Source organism: Mesocricetus auratus, unplaced genomic scaffold (genome assembly GCF_017639785.1).
Source record: "Mesocricetus auratus isolate SY011 unplaced genomic scaffold, BCM_Maur_2.0 Super-Scaffold_100025, whole genome shotgun sequence".
NCBI lineage: Eukaryota > Metazoa > Chordata > Mammalia > Rodentia > Cricetidae > Mesocricetus > Mesocricetus auratus.
The window spans coordinates 18,424,375-18,442,105 of NW_024429206.1; the positions used below are offsets into that span (position 1 = coordinate 18,424,375).

The 17,731-nt window shown below is 46.1% G+C and overlaps 1 protein-coding gene across 1 annotated transcript in view; it reads right to left on the reverse strand.

The window, feature by feature from the left end:
- Window positions 1–17,731, reverse strand: part of Tmem132d (transmembrane protein 132D) — a 585,713-nt gene that overhangs the window by 57,520 nt on the left and 510,462 nt on the right. The window contains exon 5 of the mRNA XM_005080596.4: window positions 12,253–12,396. Within this exon, the coding sequence (XP_005080653.1) occupies window positions 12,253–12,396 (144 nt within the window). The remainder of the gene's footprint in view (window positions 1–12,252; window positions 12,397–17,731) is intronic.

The window sequence follows — 17,731 nt, forward strand, 5'->3', positions numbered from 1 at the left end:
GGTGGCATGGCCTATGATAAGGAGAATTTCCCTCTATATAATACTAGTCCCCTTTGTGATAGCCATCAGAGATGGCTCTCAGTATCCTCTTTCCTTATGATGTCTTAGATAAGACTCCCTTTCTGAGAAATGCCTAGAGCTAGCACACATAACACGAGGCCCAGGGGAATCTGTAAAGATAGGCACTGGACGGCCTGGAGGCAGAAGCATTGCCTTGGAGGTTCCAGGCCCGTGGGGAAGGGCAGTGAGGCTGCAAAGAGGCACAGGAAGTGATGTCAGAGAGGCACAGGGCCAAGAAGGTGTATGGGAAATGGGGTGAACTCCAAAGGTAACTGCAAGTCATTTGCCTATTATGAAAATTTACCTTGAGGGAATTGAGAAGCCATGGAAGAACCAAGTAGAGAACTAATATGACCCATGTTTTCATTAATTGTTTAATTATTTTTAAGATTCTCTATTACATATGTGTGTACATGAGTATGTATGTGTACATATGTACATGTGAAAGGTGGCCGGAGGACAGTTTGCAGGAGACAGTCCTCTCATTCCACCATATAGGACCCAGGAACCAAACGCAAATCATCAGTCTTGGCAGCAAATACCTTTGCCCATTTAGTCGTCTCATCATCTCTTGACCCGTGCTTTCAAAGGATGCCACTGAGTCCTGGGTTGAGAACAGGTTTTCGAGTAGGGCACAAAGTCAAGAGAGCCACTACACCAGAGAGAAGGCTCATAGAAAATTTATGTGTCCATCTAACCTTGACCACATATATCCAAGTTCTAAATAATTAAAAGTTGGAAGGATCTGGGCAAACTTCTTGTAATTAAAGGCACTGCTAAAGGCATGTTCCCACCTAGAAGTGAATTTGAAAGTGATAGAACTAACTAATGGATTCATTTCCTAACATGAGGCAAAATCTAACTTTGTTATGACAATCATATCCACGCTAAAATGCAAGAAATGGAGGCACAATGAGTTTAGGCATTGTACACTGGTTATTATTGTTTATAAATGACAGGGACAGCATTTCTTGTGTGTGTGTGTGTGTGTGTGTGTGTGTGTGTGTGTGTATGTGTGTGTGTGTGTGTGTCTGGAGGAGGAGCAGTAGATGCTGAGTGTCTTTGTCAATTGCTCTCCACTTAATTTTTTTTTGAGACAGTCTCCCAAGAACCGGGAGCTTACCAGTTCAGTTAGTCTGACTGGTCAGTAAGATCTGAGGGTCTTCCCGTCTCCTTCCCCCAGCTCTGGGATTACAGGTCTGTTCTAACAGATCAGGTTTTCCACGTGGGTGCTAGGGAGATTGAACTCGGGTCTTTGTTCTTGCACAGCAAGCTCTTTATGCCCTGGGTCACCTCCCTAGGCCCAGAGCCAGGGTTTGAATGCAGGCAACTCAACTGAAGAGCCCCCAATCCCCAGCACTCTGTGTCTCACCTTGCATGGTCCCATGGGATACGGTAGGGTTATACTTCACATAGGACACCCTCTACAATATCCCTGGCCTTTATATTCTCTGAAATTCCCGTGATAAATTCTGGAGGTGAGGTGGTATGGGGAGGTGACAGATGACAGAAAGGTTTCATCTCACAGGCTCATGGCTGGTCATGTTGAGGATTATCAAATCTATGACTAAACACTGTATAGAAAGGTGCTCTGTATTCCTTCAGCTGGTGATGTCTGCCATGAGTATGGTACAGGGAGGTGTGTCTTGAATGAAGTTTGTTTCTGTGGGTGATGGTCTAGGATAATTTAGAATCTAGGGAAAGGTTAGGCCATGTATGACCCACTTTATCCCATTTTCTATGCCTTCATTTTCCCCAAGAAGGTGAAAGTCTCTGCTTGTCTTGATTTTGATTATTGAGGAGAAAAACATACTTCTAGAAATTGATAGACTCAGTGCTACATTGGAACAAACTTACTTCAACAAAAAAATTACATGGAGAGACAAATACTTAACCTACTGCATTCTGTCTTTCCTTTTTTCCTTCCTTTCTTTCCTTTTTTATTTTTTTCTTTCCTTTTCCTTTTTTTAAAGTGCACACAAGCTAGGTCATCTTGGAAGAAAGAACCTCAGTTGAGGAAATTGCAACATCAGAATGGCCTGTGGGGCATTCTATTGCTGTGGGAGGGACCAGTTTATTGTGAATAGTGCCACCCCTGGGCAGTTGGTCCTGGGTTATATAGGAAAGCAGGTTGAGCAAGCCATGGGGAGTAAGCCATTATGAAACATTTCTCCATGGCCTCTGGTTCAGTTTCTGCCCTAGCTTCCCTCAATGGACTATGTAGGACAAAAAATTCCTTTCCTCCCAAAGGTGCTTTTTGTCAAGAGCGTTTTATCACAGCAGTGGAAGCCTAAGTGGGACATCCATGGGCCTGAGGTCCTACTGAGTGGACTGCTATATCTGTGGCAGAGTTCTGTTTGCTGAGGAGTAGGGCCTTGGTGTGATATGCAAATGAGCCTCCCCCCAGGAGACAGCATTCCCTCAGAGTCCTTGAGTAGGGATTTCCCACGGAGAACTGGGTCAAAATTTGGCTTATGAGATATAGTTTCTGTTGTGTCTCCCCAGCTTGCTCTGGTATTGGTTGTGATCCAGGACAACCTTTTTAAGGCTGGTGTAGTCTGGACTTCAACTATGTCTCACATCTACTCTGTTATCACAGCATGAAGCCACAGAGAGGCCAGAAAATGCAGGGCTGGGTTACACCCCTTCGCATGACAGTGATGGCCAAATATCTGACAAGAATCAGTTTTAGGAAGTGGGGGCTTATGCCGGCTCATGGCTTGAGGAGACACATTCTGCCATGGTAGAGAAGGTGTGGTGACTGGAGTGGGAAGCAACTGGTCACACTGTGTGTGTGTGTGTGTACACAGCACGCAGATGCTGTAGAGAAGAGAGTGTCAGGTCCCCTGGATCTGGGGTTACAGGTGATTACCAGCTGCCTGAAGTGAATGCTGGGAGCTGAACTCTGGCCCTCTGCAAGATCAGCAAACGCCCATATCCACTGAGCCATTTTCCCAGGCCCTTGGGCTATAAAGTCTGTCCTAGTGACCCACTTCCCCCGATGAGGCTCCACCTTTGAAAGGTCCCACAACCTTCTAGGTGAGCATCCCACCATTTGTGAGACCAGATGTTCCATAGCATGATCCTGCAGGGAGAAGTTCACATTAAATCCACAACAAGAGTATGCCAGCTTTGTTTCACAGCAGACATGGTTTTCCAATGCGTAGCTTGAGAACAGGGACTGTGAAGGTTCCAATATGTCTGTCATGTATCAACACCCTTCTGAGCCTCACTTTCCTTATGGGAAATATAAGAATAAAATATTTCATGGTGTAATTGCGAGGATAAAATAGGAGATGCTTGTTGTCTCTGAAGTGAGGTCCCAGCAATTACACATAGCAGTTTTCATTATTTTATTGACATCTTTACCTCCCTTCATTCTCCATAAGACCTGGGTCAAATGGCCAACTAGCAGTTCTGAAGCTGCACATGAAATTTGTAAAGTGATGGACAGGTAGATGCAGAGGAAGGAGATTCTCAAAGGGGTCACCGTGTGGGGAGAAATGTGTTCTTCCAATGGAGAGATTAAAACAATCCAGCGTTACTAGGTCATTCCTGAACAAGTCTCTCCATTTAGTGTCCTCATGGGATGTGAGGATTCAAATGTGAATAGAATCCAACTGTGTGCAAACTTGCACAACCTAGCCTATGTCTTTCTTTCCCCTAATCCTCCACCTCGCGTATCTGCTGCATCTGCCCTGAATGGGAGGGAGACAAGCATGGCGGACTCCTGCATTCAGCAGGTGGTCCTCCCCACTCTGTAGCCGTGGGTTACAAACCAGTGCTGGAGGCGTATTTAAAATGACTACTCTTTGTGGTTGGAAGAATGGCTCAGTGGGTAAAGTATTTGCCTTACAAATCTGGCATTGGTGGTGCACGCCTTTAATCCTAGCTCTCGGGAGGCAGAAGCAGGCAGATTTCCATGAGTTCCAGGACAGCCATGTCTTGCAAAACCAAAAAATAAATGGGAAAAAAGTATTTGCCTTACAAGCATGAGGACCTATATTTGATTCCCAGACCCTTGTCATCGTATCACTGGGGAAGTGCAGGCAGGTGGGTTCCTGGGGCTCACTGGCCAGCCTGCCTACCCGTTTTGTAAATCTCTGAGTCCTAGTGACAGTCTCTGACTCACAAAACAAGGAATGACATGAGAAGTTGACCCCTGGCCTCCACACAAATGTGTACACAGATACACATGCACCTGCAAACACAGGAACGAATGAACGAACACACACACACACACACACACACACACACACCAACTAGACTTAAGTGTATATTGTATCAAAGTGTCTCTAAATTCGTATCTTCTACCCACAGACTGGTGAAACTCTGAGATCTCAGAGATGGTTGTTAAAGCAGAAAGTCACAATTGGTCAGAGTGCAGAGCATATGAGAGCATATGTGTCAGCAGAGATATAAATAGGACATCTGTATCAATCAGCCACCGTCCAAGGTGCAGGGATCATCTTCATGAACCACAGCAGCTGCGATTATGTGCACAAGATCAAGTCAGTGAGCATACCAACACGGAGGGAAAGGGGATCATAATCCTCACACCGTAACTAAGGAACCCTTTACAGCTGGTGGCTCCTGGGGCAGGGAGAATCAGTTTTCTTTAAGGGTGTGGTCCTAGACAGGTCAGCCAGGCTCCCGGGGATGGCTACACACCCATGAGTATATGAACATCACAAAGTGGGGGATAAAAAAACTGTTGAATTAAAAGAAAAAAAGACAGGAAGTTGTTTGTAGGGAGGTGGATGTGGATCTGGGAGGAGCTAAGGAGTTGGGAAGTGAATATGATCAAAATATATTATATGATGCTCTCCAAGAATTAATAAACACCCTTTGCCTAGATGGATGGAAGACTGTCTACAAGGATGTCAGACAAATTCATCACTTCTGTCAGATGGAAGACTTGGAGAGACACTTCTGCATCGATGTGTCGAGCATCACATTCAAATGTAAAGGTGATCAGCTATCCTTTGAACCCGTTTCCCTGGGTTCCTTGCTGCTGATGACAGAGGGGGTCTTCAAAGGAGGCAGCAGGCACTCTCAGGAAGACACAAAATCCTACACTTCCCCATCCCTGGTTGGATAGTTAAGGAGGGGCTGCAGTGGGGACAGAGTGGAGTGCACAGCCTTCCAACTGAGAAGAGACTAATGAGCTCTGTCCCTCCTGGTGGCATCTCTGTGGCTGTTCAGATGATTGGAAGTCCAGTTGGATGTTTGAGAGAGAGAGCCGCTCAGCAGGCTGGTACCCAGGAACAAGGCTACTGTGCAGACAAGCTGGCTCTTTGAGCTCCAACTCCAAAGCACCCACCGAGGGTACTGAGCACACTCCTGAAAGTCCCACCCCTTCCTGTTCCTCACAGGTGCTTGTTAAGTGCCCCCACTCCAGTCCCCAGCACCACACTTCTCTTCTCACAGCAGGTTGTGCTTCTCGAGGGGAAAAAGATGTCCACGTAGACCTGCCTTGGGAGATTATTACAGCTTTATCCCACAGTCCGCTGCTGGTGAACATCTCTGGGGAGGATCCATGGCAGGCCTGAAAACTCTGAGCTTTTATGACATGACTGAGTGTAGTCTGTGCCCAGCTGGGACTGGCTGGAGCTGCAACCCCTTTGTTGCTACCAGGAGACATTGGTGTGCAAGGAGGTCCATACTGCAAATGAGTACGTGAACCTATGAGCAGTGCAGGCTCTTGAAGGAGGTGACAAGCTCCCATCAGCTGGATTCCCCCACACACTCACACACTGTTACTCTACTCTGATGCTTCCTAGATTCTGTCAAGATTCCCCCAGGTTCCAAGTCCATCCCCCACTGAGTGACTACAGGGGACATTCTGATTATACTGCTTTTCTCTGGGGGATTCAGCTCAGACATTTGCCCAGGGATCCCCACTCCAAATGCTTCTTTAAGATGATGTGGATTGGAACAGCTTGTGTTTGGGGGATCCCTGGGATGTACTGATTTGCTCAAGGATAAGAGGCAACCTGAATACTCATGATTGGAACCACTGCAGACTTTATGTAGGAATGTTCTGGAAGGCACACTTCTTGGAACCTGTTGGCTGTGAGCTGGCTTAGAGGCACCCACAAGGGTGGGAGGAGTTTGTAAGAGTGGAAGCCAGGGTCTGCAAGATGGCTCAGCCAGTAAAGATTCTTCTCACTAAATCTGGCAACTGGAGTTTGATCCCTGGGATCCAAAATGTGAAAAGAGAGAACCGAACCGACAGCTTCAGGTTGCCTCTGACCACTCTAACATGTTCCATGACATATGCACACCTTTGTACAAAAAGTTGGTATAAATGTAATAAAATGCTTAAAAGGATGAAAACCATACAGCTGAAAGAGTAGAGTAGAAAGAATAAAATTGAGGGGGTGGGAGAGAGGAAGGGGGAGAACTGAGGAGTAGGAGGGAAGGGAGGCAGGGAGAATGTATATCTGGTAATACATCTTTATATTCTCCATACAGTCCACTTAAGTAGTCCCAACTCTGACCTTTTCTATTTTCTATGTTGACATTGTGTGTGTGTGCGCGCGCGCGCACGTGTGTGTGTGTGTGTGTGTGTGTGTGTGTGTGTCTAAGCTAGTGTGGGTGACATTTTCCAGGACTTCCAACCCATGAGGTATCACACTGGATGTTATTTCTAACATCAGAGATACTTCTTTTGGGAAATCCATGCTTTCTGAAACAATAAACCCCAGGCATCCTTGAAGGCCATGGCTGGGGAGATAATGGGGATAATAACAGGGCCCTTGTGTGATTTACGAAGTACTCTGAGTTTGCCTGTTGATTTCCTAAAAGGAGGCTCTGATATGCTTGGGGGAGACACTGGGTTCACTGGGTCTCTGGCTGAGGCTGGAAGGAAACTAACGAAGATGAAGAATCTGAGGCATTGAAGGGAGAAGGTGTATCTACCCAGAAGTTTCCGAGAGCCTGAACAGGTGGGTTGAAGCTTCTCTAAGGATCCCAAATGACACCAAAGCACTGTGTGTTCCAGGTGACTGTCACCATCTGTGATGTAGAGAGTGGCAGGTGGGGAGGCCGGGCGACTGGAGCATTGTGTCCTGTGCCAGCCACAAGGACCGTTGATGGGTGGGTGGGAAGTAGAACTTGGAGTTTGCCATTTTTCCTTGTGTCCTCTACATCTCTGAGAATGGCTCGGGAGTCTTTTCGAAGAACAAAAGGATAGAAGCCTCTTCCTTCTCTAGGCTCATCCCAGAATATCAAGGCTGCATCTCAGCTGCTCTGGTTGGGTACTCTGTCTATCTCTGAGTCAATGGCTGGGCCAGGAGGACCCAGTGCTGGCTGGCCATCTGGACTCGCTGATGATTGTTGCAGGCTGCAGATGCATCCAGTGTGCCCTGAGCGTCATTAATGCTGTGGCCTTTCTCTGCAATGCCCTTTGGTATCTTGTTTGTTTGGCAGACTGGTGAAAACCTAATGTCAGGTTGGTGAGACGGCTTGGCAGGTAAAGATGCTTGTCCCCAAGCCTGACGACCTGAGTTCTGTCTTAGTAACTCATAGGGCAGAAGGAGAGAACTAACTCCTGCAAGTTGCTCTCCGACCTCCACACATCCACACACACACACCACATACATACATAATCCACCCATACATGTGGTGATGCTTTGTTTATGACCTAACAAAACTTGCCTGGAGATCAGAAAAGCAAAGCAGCCAACCGCTAGAGAGTTCTTTCCTCTGCCAAGGCTGGGGCAAACCCATCCTCAGCGTGACTGCAGTCAGTCTGAATCCACTTGAGACTCTGAGCTCCTTTCTTATATTCCTCTCTAGTGCTGGGATTAAAGGTGTGTACCACCACTGCCTGGCCTCCATGGCTGTGGCTAGATTTGCACTCTGATCTTCAGGCAAGCTTTATTAGATAATACACAATGTATCACCACATACACATACATATAAACACAAATGACAAATCATATAATACAAAATTAAAAATTTAAATTGTCAACTTGACAGGATCTAGAGTTACCTAGAAGTCAAGCCTTTGGGTTTGTCCATGAAGGAGCTTCTAGACTGGGTTGATTACTGCAAGAAAACCTACTCTGGATGGGTGCATCACCATCCATGCTGCTGCACACCAGCATCCGTCTCTCTGCTTCCTGGCTGTGCATGCACTGTGACCAAATGTCACCTGCCATCAAGATTTCTCCACCATGACAGACTGTCCTTTTATGTTGTGAGCCAAAACAAACCCTTCCATCCTTAAGTTGCCTTTTTCCCTGGACCACAGTAACTCACACAACGTTCTTTCTGTCTTAGTTTAAGTCCCTCCCCTGAGGACTGCTTTGTAACTTCATCAGTTGTTTCCTGTTTGTTATTACAGATAGTCGAAACTGAAGGGTGCTCTGATTTAGGGTCCTTTGACTATGTGAAAATGGGGAAGTGATCCACACTCAATAAAAACATTACTTTAGATGTTAATTTTGTTTTTTTCCCCCCTGGGCTGGCAGTCTGTGACATGGTCCTCTATTGATGCCGTGTAGTTTCCTGTTCAGCTGTCACAGGGTATATAACTCATTTTCCACAGGTCACTGTTTAGTTGGTACATTTACTTTATAAGGTAGCCAGCATGTTCCATGAAATATTGAACATACTTTTATAAGACAGATAGAGTTTGCGCTCCAAGGTTCTGCCCAACCGTGGATTGATATGAATTCTCAGGGAGGCAGGGCCAGGGTATGCTGTTCAGATGAAGGGTATTAAATATTTTAACTCAAGACATTCTTGATTTAATGATGGTGAAACGGATAAAATGAAGCCACTTCCCCAAGGATTCTTAGCTAAGAGTAGTGTGTTGTTGAACATTGCCAAAGCACTGGTAATGTCAATTGCCCTTGTGGTAAGAATACTTTTAATGCTTATTTTTCCTTTAAGAAAGCTAAGATGCTAGAGGCTTTGGTGATTAGGCTCCCTGATTGACAGCTGCCAGACCCCTTCTTGGTGTCCTGGACGGCTTACTTCAGCAGAGGACTATCAGCTGACAGGCCAGACTTCATTACAGCCAGGCTGCTTTCGACATTGTAAGATGTTTGGAGGAAGCTACACAGCAACCACGCTGCTTGTTCCCAATGCACAAATCCAACTCCAGGGGAAGCTGTCCCATGCACAAGAGCTTTCTGCTGTAGCGAGCTTAAGTAGCCATTCCCAACCAGGTTGGAGGAGTACCAGGGGGAGCTTTCTCTGTGATTATAAAAAAAGGTTGGGCTCACTCTTCCAGTCAGTTGGGAGCCCTGTTCCTATGCTGTCCCCTGGTGTTGCAACATTAGGTTCAATCAAAGGATTTTCGTAAGTGGTGTTTTCTTGTCTATTTTCAATCTTTAGTAGTAAAATGAGCTGGCCATACAAAGTGGAGATGATGGTCTGGTGGGGATTTAGTAGGAGGGCAAAGGTGGTGATGGCAGTGGCTGCAGCAGCAGTAGCAAGAGGGTGATTTCAGAGTTCCAGGGAGTGTCTGGGGCAGAAGCTGTGGGAATCAGAGGCAGTGGAGTCAATGAGGAATAGCAGAAGTAGAGAGAAGATGGGAGGGGAGAAAGCAAGGCTGGAGGAACGTAGAAAGATTGTGAGGAGTCACAGAAGAGACACTGCAGGTTCTGGTTGCCATGTAGATCCAAGAGAACTGGCAAGCCTTATGGGCCAGGAGTTTCAGATACCCTAACTCCAAGAGCCATAGCTCTACCTCTGCAGGGCTGGAACCTCCCAGCTATTCATGAATGGTGACATGAGCAGGCTGCTGCTGCTCCTGTTGCTACTGAAGCAAGCTGAGCTGCCTTAGGCTCCATTCGTGTCTAAGGCAAAAGTTAGAACTGATGATCTAAGTTCTAAACCTGGGCCCCACATGATAGAGAGAGAGTCAACTCCTGCAAGTTGTCCTATGACCTCCCAAGCACTGGTGGTTAAAGCCCAGAGTAATAAACCTCTACACCAAGTCCTGACAGTTTGAGTCTCTGGCTTCTAAAGCTGAGAGAAATATGCCTGTAGCTCTGGGGGCTTGGAGATGCAAGTCTCTGGGTCTGCCTTGGGCACTCAAGAGCCTAGGCCAGCCAGCCCCAATCCAATCTGATGCACTCATGATTTCTGTCTGAGAGAACTGCCCCAGCTGGCTGTTTGGAAGCAATAGGTTGTCAGGAGGTAACTCTATGACCACCGGAGGAGCAGATGTGTGCCATTCACTCTTTCACCTTACAAGGATTTGTTGATTATTCATGATGTGCCAGGTATTGTAAGTGATGGGACTATAACAGTGAACAGAAGGAACCAGAACATCTTCCCCTCATGGAGCTGGTATTCTGGTGAGGGAAGTCAATGAGCATAGTTATATATTATATATATATATATATATATATATATATATACATCAACATGCACATATTACATTACATATAATGCAATATGTATGAGAACTAAACATGATATGTATTATACAGGTACACATTTCATTACATATTTACATATGAATAAAATGCGAGGAGGCATGAAAGGCAGTGCTAGGTACCCATGACAACCTCACAAATGCTGGAAAACAAAGGACTCTGTGGGAAGCCAAGGGAGGGCACAGGTCGTACAGTCATCAAGAGGAGAGATAGATGGAGAGGTGGAAAGGGGTTCTGGGCCTCAAATAATCCACAGAGACTCTGAGTGGCTGCACTGATGGGTGCATAAGAAGACTGAGGTCGGGGTGACGTGTGCAGCCTGGGTACTCTGAGCTACAAGGGAAGCTAGTGAATGGTTATCAGACGATGAGTCAGGCTGTTGGGTTGTCACTGACCGTCCCGGCTGCCACATTCAGGTGGAAGTGGGGAAAACACAAGGACAGGGTTGAGTGTGGGAATGAGAGGAGAGGGCCGTTCCTTGATCTAGTATCCACAATGTCCTGGACCAGGATGGGACCCATCTCAGAGAAGAGCTGCTGACCGGGAATGCCTAGGAAGGGGTCCCAGAGAGGTTTGTAGAAAATTGGATGCGAGAGACGGGAAGACAGAAATCAAGATGAGTTGAGACATTGGCCAGGGACACTGAAGGACTCACTGGCTGTGTGTTGTAAAGAAGATTCTGGAAGAAGTAGGGTGGAATGGCATGTAAAGTACCACACTACTGCACCATTATCCTGCAGATCTGCCTTTTCTCAGCTCTGGTTAAGTGTGCCTCCTGGTTTTGGTGGTCCTGGAATCCTGAGAAGAAACTGGCGCCAGGCAAAGATTCTATTTGCGTTTATTAACTGCCTCCCAAGTTGCTAGATATAGTCATTCACTGTAGTTTCCCTTCTCAGAGGATAGGCTACAGTGACTCCTGTCTAGAAGCCCTGGGGCTCTGTCTGATATTCTTTCTGGATTTGGTAAGAAGGAAGCCCCAGGAGTGCCTCGCAACCTCCCTCATCATCCTTGTTCACCCTGAGGACGTGGCGAGACATCTGTCCCCATGGCTCTGACTGTGGAGCGGGTCATGGCAGCTTCAAAAATCCACTCCCTCCCCACTGCCTGGATCCTTGCTGAGAGATTCCTGGCACAGCCAGAATGGAGTCTTTGGCCTCGGGCTTCTCCCAGCATGCCTTTGCCTTGAATCATTTTTGCTTTCAATTTAAGAAGAGGAAGGATGGAGTCAGGGAATGGAACGGAGGAATGGGCATAGTGTGTGGTGCCCCTCCCTCATGTAGACAGCTGTGTGGGAGGGCCAGGGGTTAGGAGACAACTCCTCTCCCCAGTGACTGATTTTGTAAATCAAAGTTAGTTGTAATCATAAACTTTATGCCTTTATCGATCTCACACAAGCCTGTAAATGCATCATGGAGCATGGCTGCATGTGCACCAGTCCAGGTCCTGATTCTCCTTCTCATTCTTTTACAGTCCAAGTGGGTAGAAAGAAACCTCTGTTTTCAGTCTGTGGAGGGGGGGGGATGGGTGTATTGTCCCTGCATCCCAATGCTACCTCCCAGGGTCTGGGGAAAAAAAGATCAATATCAGGCGACAAAGACACAGAAGAAAAGCCTCTCAGCCCAGGCATGGGCTAGAGCACTGCTTTGCCCTATTTGGCTTTGGGCTAGGAGACACTCCTGATTTAAGTGGCAGGAAAAGCAGAATGGGAAGAACCCTGCAGACCCAGCTGGGGATAAACAGCCACACCTATGTAACCATGGGTTTCTGCAGCGGAGAGGAACTGTCCACTTGCCTTAACCGTGTCTTCGTCTGCTGACCTGCACTCCACCGAGTCCGACACACCCTGTACTGTGCCGTCTTCCTCTACCGAGATCACCTTCACAGGGACAGCCACTGTCTTCCCAGTGAGGATGGCTGTGTTCAGGATCTCTGCCTCCTGGAAGAACAAACACATTGTCCATTACCTAACCTCCAAATGGCCAGTCCCTTGAATGTACGGATGCCTCTTCCTGCCTCCCTGCAGATGGCTCAGGCTTTCGTCTGGGCACAGGAAGTCAAGTGCTTGATACCAGCCATCTGCCAAGAGGCCATTTCCGTCAACACCTGTTTTTGTAGAGAGGATGTGATGGGGTAAATTCAGAACTAATACTATGTCTGACAAGCACGCAGGAGTCTTACTATGTATCCAGCACTCTCTTAAGATCCCTGGAAGTCCTGACTCAGAAATCTTCACATCACCAGGTGTGACAGGCAACATTCCTGTTTCTTAGAGAGCATAGAGAGGTTTTATGATTTGCCCAAGGCCACAAGACTAAGGAGAAATGAAGGGAAGACGTCTATTGGGAATTCCAGCTTCTGAGTCCTTGCATTGGTGGCATAAATCGTTCTAACCTTATGTACAATGAATCCAACTTAAAGGCACTTAGGTTGGTGATGCCACAAAGAAGATGCAAGTGACCTCAATGGATTCTCTCTCCTCTCCTTTCACTCCTTGCGGGTTTTCCAGGATTTTCCTCAGTTCTAGCCTCTGAATGCGAGTGTGGCTGAAACCACACACCTGCAGCCCCTCCCTTGCAGCGAGTGCATGTGTAAAACTCACTCCTACAGACTCATGGAAACACACATTTTGCCACTAAACTCTTCTTTTGGGGGAAAGGTAAGATATTTGTCTTTATCTCTCCACATAGTCTAGTTGCAGGGTGTAGTGTAATTGGGCTGGAACGAGGTTGAAAACTAGACTTGCTGTCACTAATAGTGTTGGAAGGTGCTGGGCAGGTCACATGGCTTTAGGGATTGGCATGATGGGGTAGACAGGGCACGAAGGAAAGACACACAATAAAGCTGAGACCAAATGGACTTTCTGATGGACAAGCTACAGCAACCTATTTATTAATACACAGTACACATGCTTATATACAGGTAAACAGGGAGGTGGGGTTATTACATACTGGTAAACAAGTAGGTTATTACATACATCTAAGCAAGGAAGCAGGTTTAATTAATCTTGGTAGGATGAATCACTGTAGGGGAGCAGTCTTCAAGCCATACATATTGGCTATGGTGGACATTTCTACACACATTGTCAACATCTGAACATGGACCAGAAGGAGTTACAATCCCCTTGTGCCTCATCCCTGGAAAGCTTTGTCATTTTCCCTTGAGTCCAAGGCTCTAAGGTCCTTGATATGGCCATGCCTATGTCAACAGCACACATTCACTCAGGACATGTTTCACACCCTTCTCAGATTCTGCACAGCCACAGCCTCCAGGCCCTATCTCCTGGCATGTCAGTGACACTGCAGCTTGTCCCTCGCTGACGGTGTCCCCATGAGTCCTTTCAACAAACAAGCCCCATTGCATTCTGTAAAGTCGGAGCTTGCCTGGCCCTTCTTGATAGACTAACAGGGGGCAGTTGGATGTATACAGGGTCAGCTGGATGTCTCATGACTTGACTGCCATTATACTTTGACTTGCAGCCATTAGATAAGGGTGTCCCTGCTCTACATTCAAGTTCTGGAGGGCCAAGGCACCTTCCTTGGGGACAAAGCTTGTAAATAGTCTTGTGAATTTGATTTTCACGCAGAATCTGAACTGCCTGTGAGTAGTTCGCCAAAAGATGGCATAGCAGTTATCCCCAAGTGACATCACCATTTCCCTACAGCAAGTCTGCTTCTATTGTAACATATACTTCTTCCCTCCCTCGAGAGGTTCACAGCATGTCAGCTCCTTTGGCTGAGCCTCGGCCTCTGCTAACACATGCTATTTTCATCTTAAAAAGAAAAACAAGGCCCGGCTCCACTTTGGAACATTCCTGAACTCAAAGCATAGGCCTCCTAACACTCCACTGAATACACTTTGAATTTTTTATGTGCATTTTTATTTATTTGCATGCACATGTGTGCATGCAGATGTGTGTGTGTGTGTGTGTGTGTGTGTGTGTGTGTGTGTGTGTGTGTGTGTGTGTGTGTGTGTGTGTGGTGGTACCTGTGCCATGGTGCCCAAGTGGAGGTCAGAGAACAACTTTTGAGAATCTGTTCTCTCCTTCCACTATATGGAATGGAGGAATCAAACTCAAATTGTCAGACTCAGCCACAAGTCCTGTCCACAGAGCCACCTTGCAAGATCTACCCTACAGATACTTCTCTTGGGGTCAGCTGCATTATTATCAATTTGAGAAATGATAGCTGTCTGCATTTTGCCAGAGGAATGACCAGGCTCTTCTCAATCTTGGTAAAGGAGGCTTCTCTTGGCAGTGGGCAGCAGTCAACACAGAGATGTTTAACTGGTCAGAGAATGAGAGACTGTGAGTGTTCAGCCCTAAATGGGACAACAGCAATATCAGTCCTTACAAGGTCCAGGGAATATTGAAAAGAGAGGAAGGAAAAATGTTAAGAGCCAGAGGATGGAGAGAAGAGCTGTGAAATTCCATCCTCTGGACAAGACATGGTGGATGAACACATCAACTGCCAGAAGCTATGGTAGTTTGCATAAGACCTGCACAGCATTAAGCCAAACGGCATTTCAGGGCAAACAAGGGAAGGAGCCATGAGGCCCCACTCCTAGCTGAGGAACTGTTGGTAGTTGATGACTCCCAGAAGACAGAGAATTATTTTTCTTCAGGAATATGGCCACTGGTAGAGTACCCCACACTCAAGAACATGTAGACAGCCTTATTGGCAGAGAGGGTTATTCTTAAAAGGTGGGAATGGACACACATACTGGGGAAGGAGAGGAATTGGGGGTAGATACGATCAAGATGAATCTTATACATGTATGAAATCATCAAAGTGTTTATTGTGGCAAATACACAAGGTTGAAGAATCAGGTTCCAGATGACCTCTCAGGATTACCAGAGTCCCTGCATGGAAAGGGTCCTCCTGCTGACTTCTGTAGGCATGAGGAGGAGTGACCAGGTTTTCTTGTCCTATTGCAGTTTGATTCGGAAGTGACACTTACTGCCATATAATCCAATCTGTTCTTACTGGTAGAATACTTAACCTCAGAATTTGCTCCATGCAATGGTTGATGTCCTACTGCTCTTGTTTCTTGGGTAGACCCAGCCTAATTTATTTTGGTGGCCCAATGTTCCCTGCTCTTCCTAGGTATTGTTGATTTCTTAAAGTTTTTCATTTCCCATCAAAGATCAATAGCCTAACAAACCATAGGCCTTGAACTAGACCAACGACACGCTTCAATGAACACTTGCAAGTAAAGATACATGGATAAAAGGGTTTACTGTGTGACTCGTTGTATCATACTACAACTTCTATGATGAGATTGATATTCTCCTTCTCTTTTTTCTTTTTTCTCTTAAATTGCATGTTATTTTGGGGGGCAGGCTACAAGGGCAGAGAGTGGATACTAATGGATGGGGAAATGAATGGGATGGAGATGCATGATATGAAAGACACGAAGACTAGATAAAAGCAGGGGGAAAATAACCTGACAAGCAGAGTGATAACTCACCACCCCATCCTTGCCATTTGTTTGTCTTCTGAAGCTCTTCCCACCCTGGACTCACACGCCCTCCATAAACAGCAAACACTGTCAGCATGATGAGTCGGGAGGTTCTCATGGGTACCACATTAAACACAGAGAGTTATTAGATGACCACAGTGATAGTAGATCTAATTAGCAATAAGGCTGCAGGGCCATAAATAAGCCCTGTGCCTCTTCTTGCCAGCGGGAAGCATCACTCAGTCTGATGCCTGTGATACATACAGATTTACAAACCACTCTGTTTCACCAAATGCACAAGTGCCTGGCTTTAGTGGCAGTAGAATAGCGCAGAGAATTCTCCATTTCTGCAGTCACCCTGAAATAAGACCATTCCCCCACCTAACGGGAAGCAATAGGTGTCTGAACAATGAAGCAGCCTGTTCATCAATCTCCCACTTAGGCTGGCTGCTCTGTGTCATCAAGACACACTGGACTATTCTCTTTTTTATTAATGTGAATTTAACTGTTTTATCAAAGCCACACATGCTCACTGTTAAAAATATCACACTCGCTCTGTAGTTCATGAAAAGATACTCCACAAGCATCTTGTTGCCCATGCCCATTTCTGCCTCTTTAACTCCAACTCTCCTGCCCATACTGTAACATTTACCTATGGGTGGAAATGATGTGCTGTGTAACCTGGTCTCCATGGAAGCATTTAAAATCTAATCTAATGTTCTAGTTTCATTGCTGTTGCTGTAATAAAATGCTCTGTGAAGAGAAACCTAGGGGTAGAAGGGTTTATGTGAGCCCACAATTTCAAGTTATTGTCCTTCATAGAGGCAGGATCTTAAGACAGATGATTAATGACATCACACCCACAGTCAAGAGCAAGGAGAGATGCACACTTGTATGCTTAGTGCTCACCTCACTTTTACTACTCTTACACAGCCCAAGACACAAACTTAGGGGGTAATACTACCCATGGTGGGCTACATCTTCTAACCTCAATCAACTCAATTAACAAAAATCAGTCCTTCACAGACCACCACACACACCCACACACCAACCTCATCTACTCATCTAGGTAGTCCCTCATTCAGACTTTCAAGGTGAGATTCTAGGTTGTGTCAAATGGATATTTAGAATTAAGCATAACATAAATACCAATTGATGTGTGATAGATGAGACGTTGTCTCTACTGCATTTGGTATTCTCTCCTTTAGTCACCTTACACGCTCTTGGTTGGGTCTCGGAAACTGTTCTAATCAGGTACTGGGGAGATCAGAAAGCAGTGGCTACAAATTGCAGTTGGGAGGTGGTTTGGAGATCTGATTGTGCTTGGTGAGAAGGTAGGTTCTAGATATTTGAAATCTGTCAATGGAGTCAGGCTTAATTTCCTAATACTAATAATAATATCAAACAAACTACGTGAGCTGATGGCTCTATTTTCTACTCTGATGATGGCAACCATTTCAGAATGTAACCAAAACACCATCCTACACACTTTATCTTCTTATCAATTAAAACTCAATAAAGCTAGGAGGAAACAAGATAACGTATTGACTCCTGAATAGTTCTTTGGCATTGCCATAGAGAGATTGAGTCTGGCTTCTCTCCTTCAGTGAGACCTGGTTTTAGGGACATATGGCTGGAGTCTAGGGAGCTGTGTGACTCTTGAGGTGATGCCATACAAGGGAATACAAGCCCTGTCTGGTTTTTTTCCTAGGGGTACTTGCTCTTGGGACTTAGCTGCCATGCCAGCGGTTATCCTGAGTCACACATAGAGAGATATGGTTGGCAGGTTCAGCAGAAGCCCAACAGTAACCTAC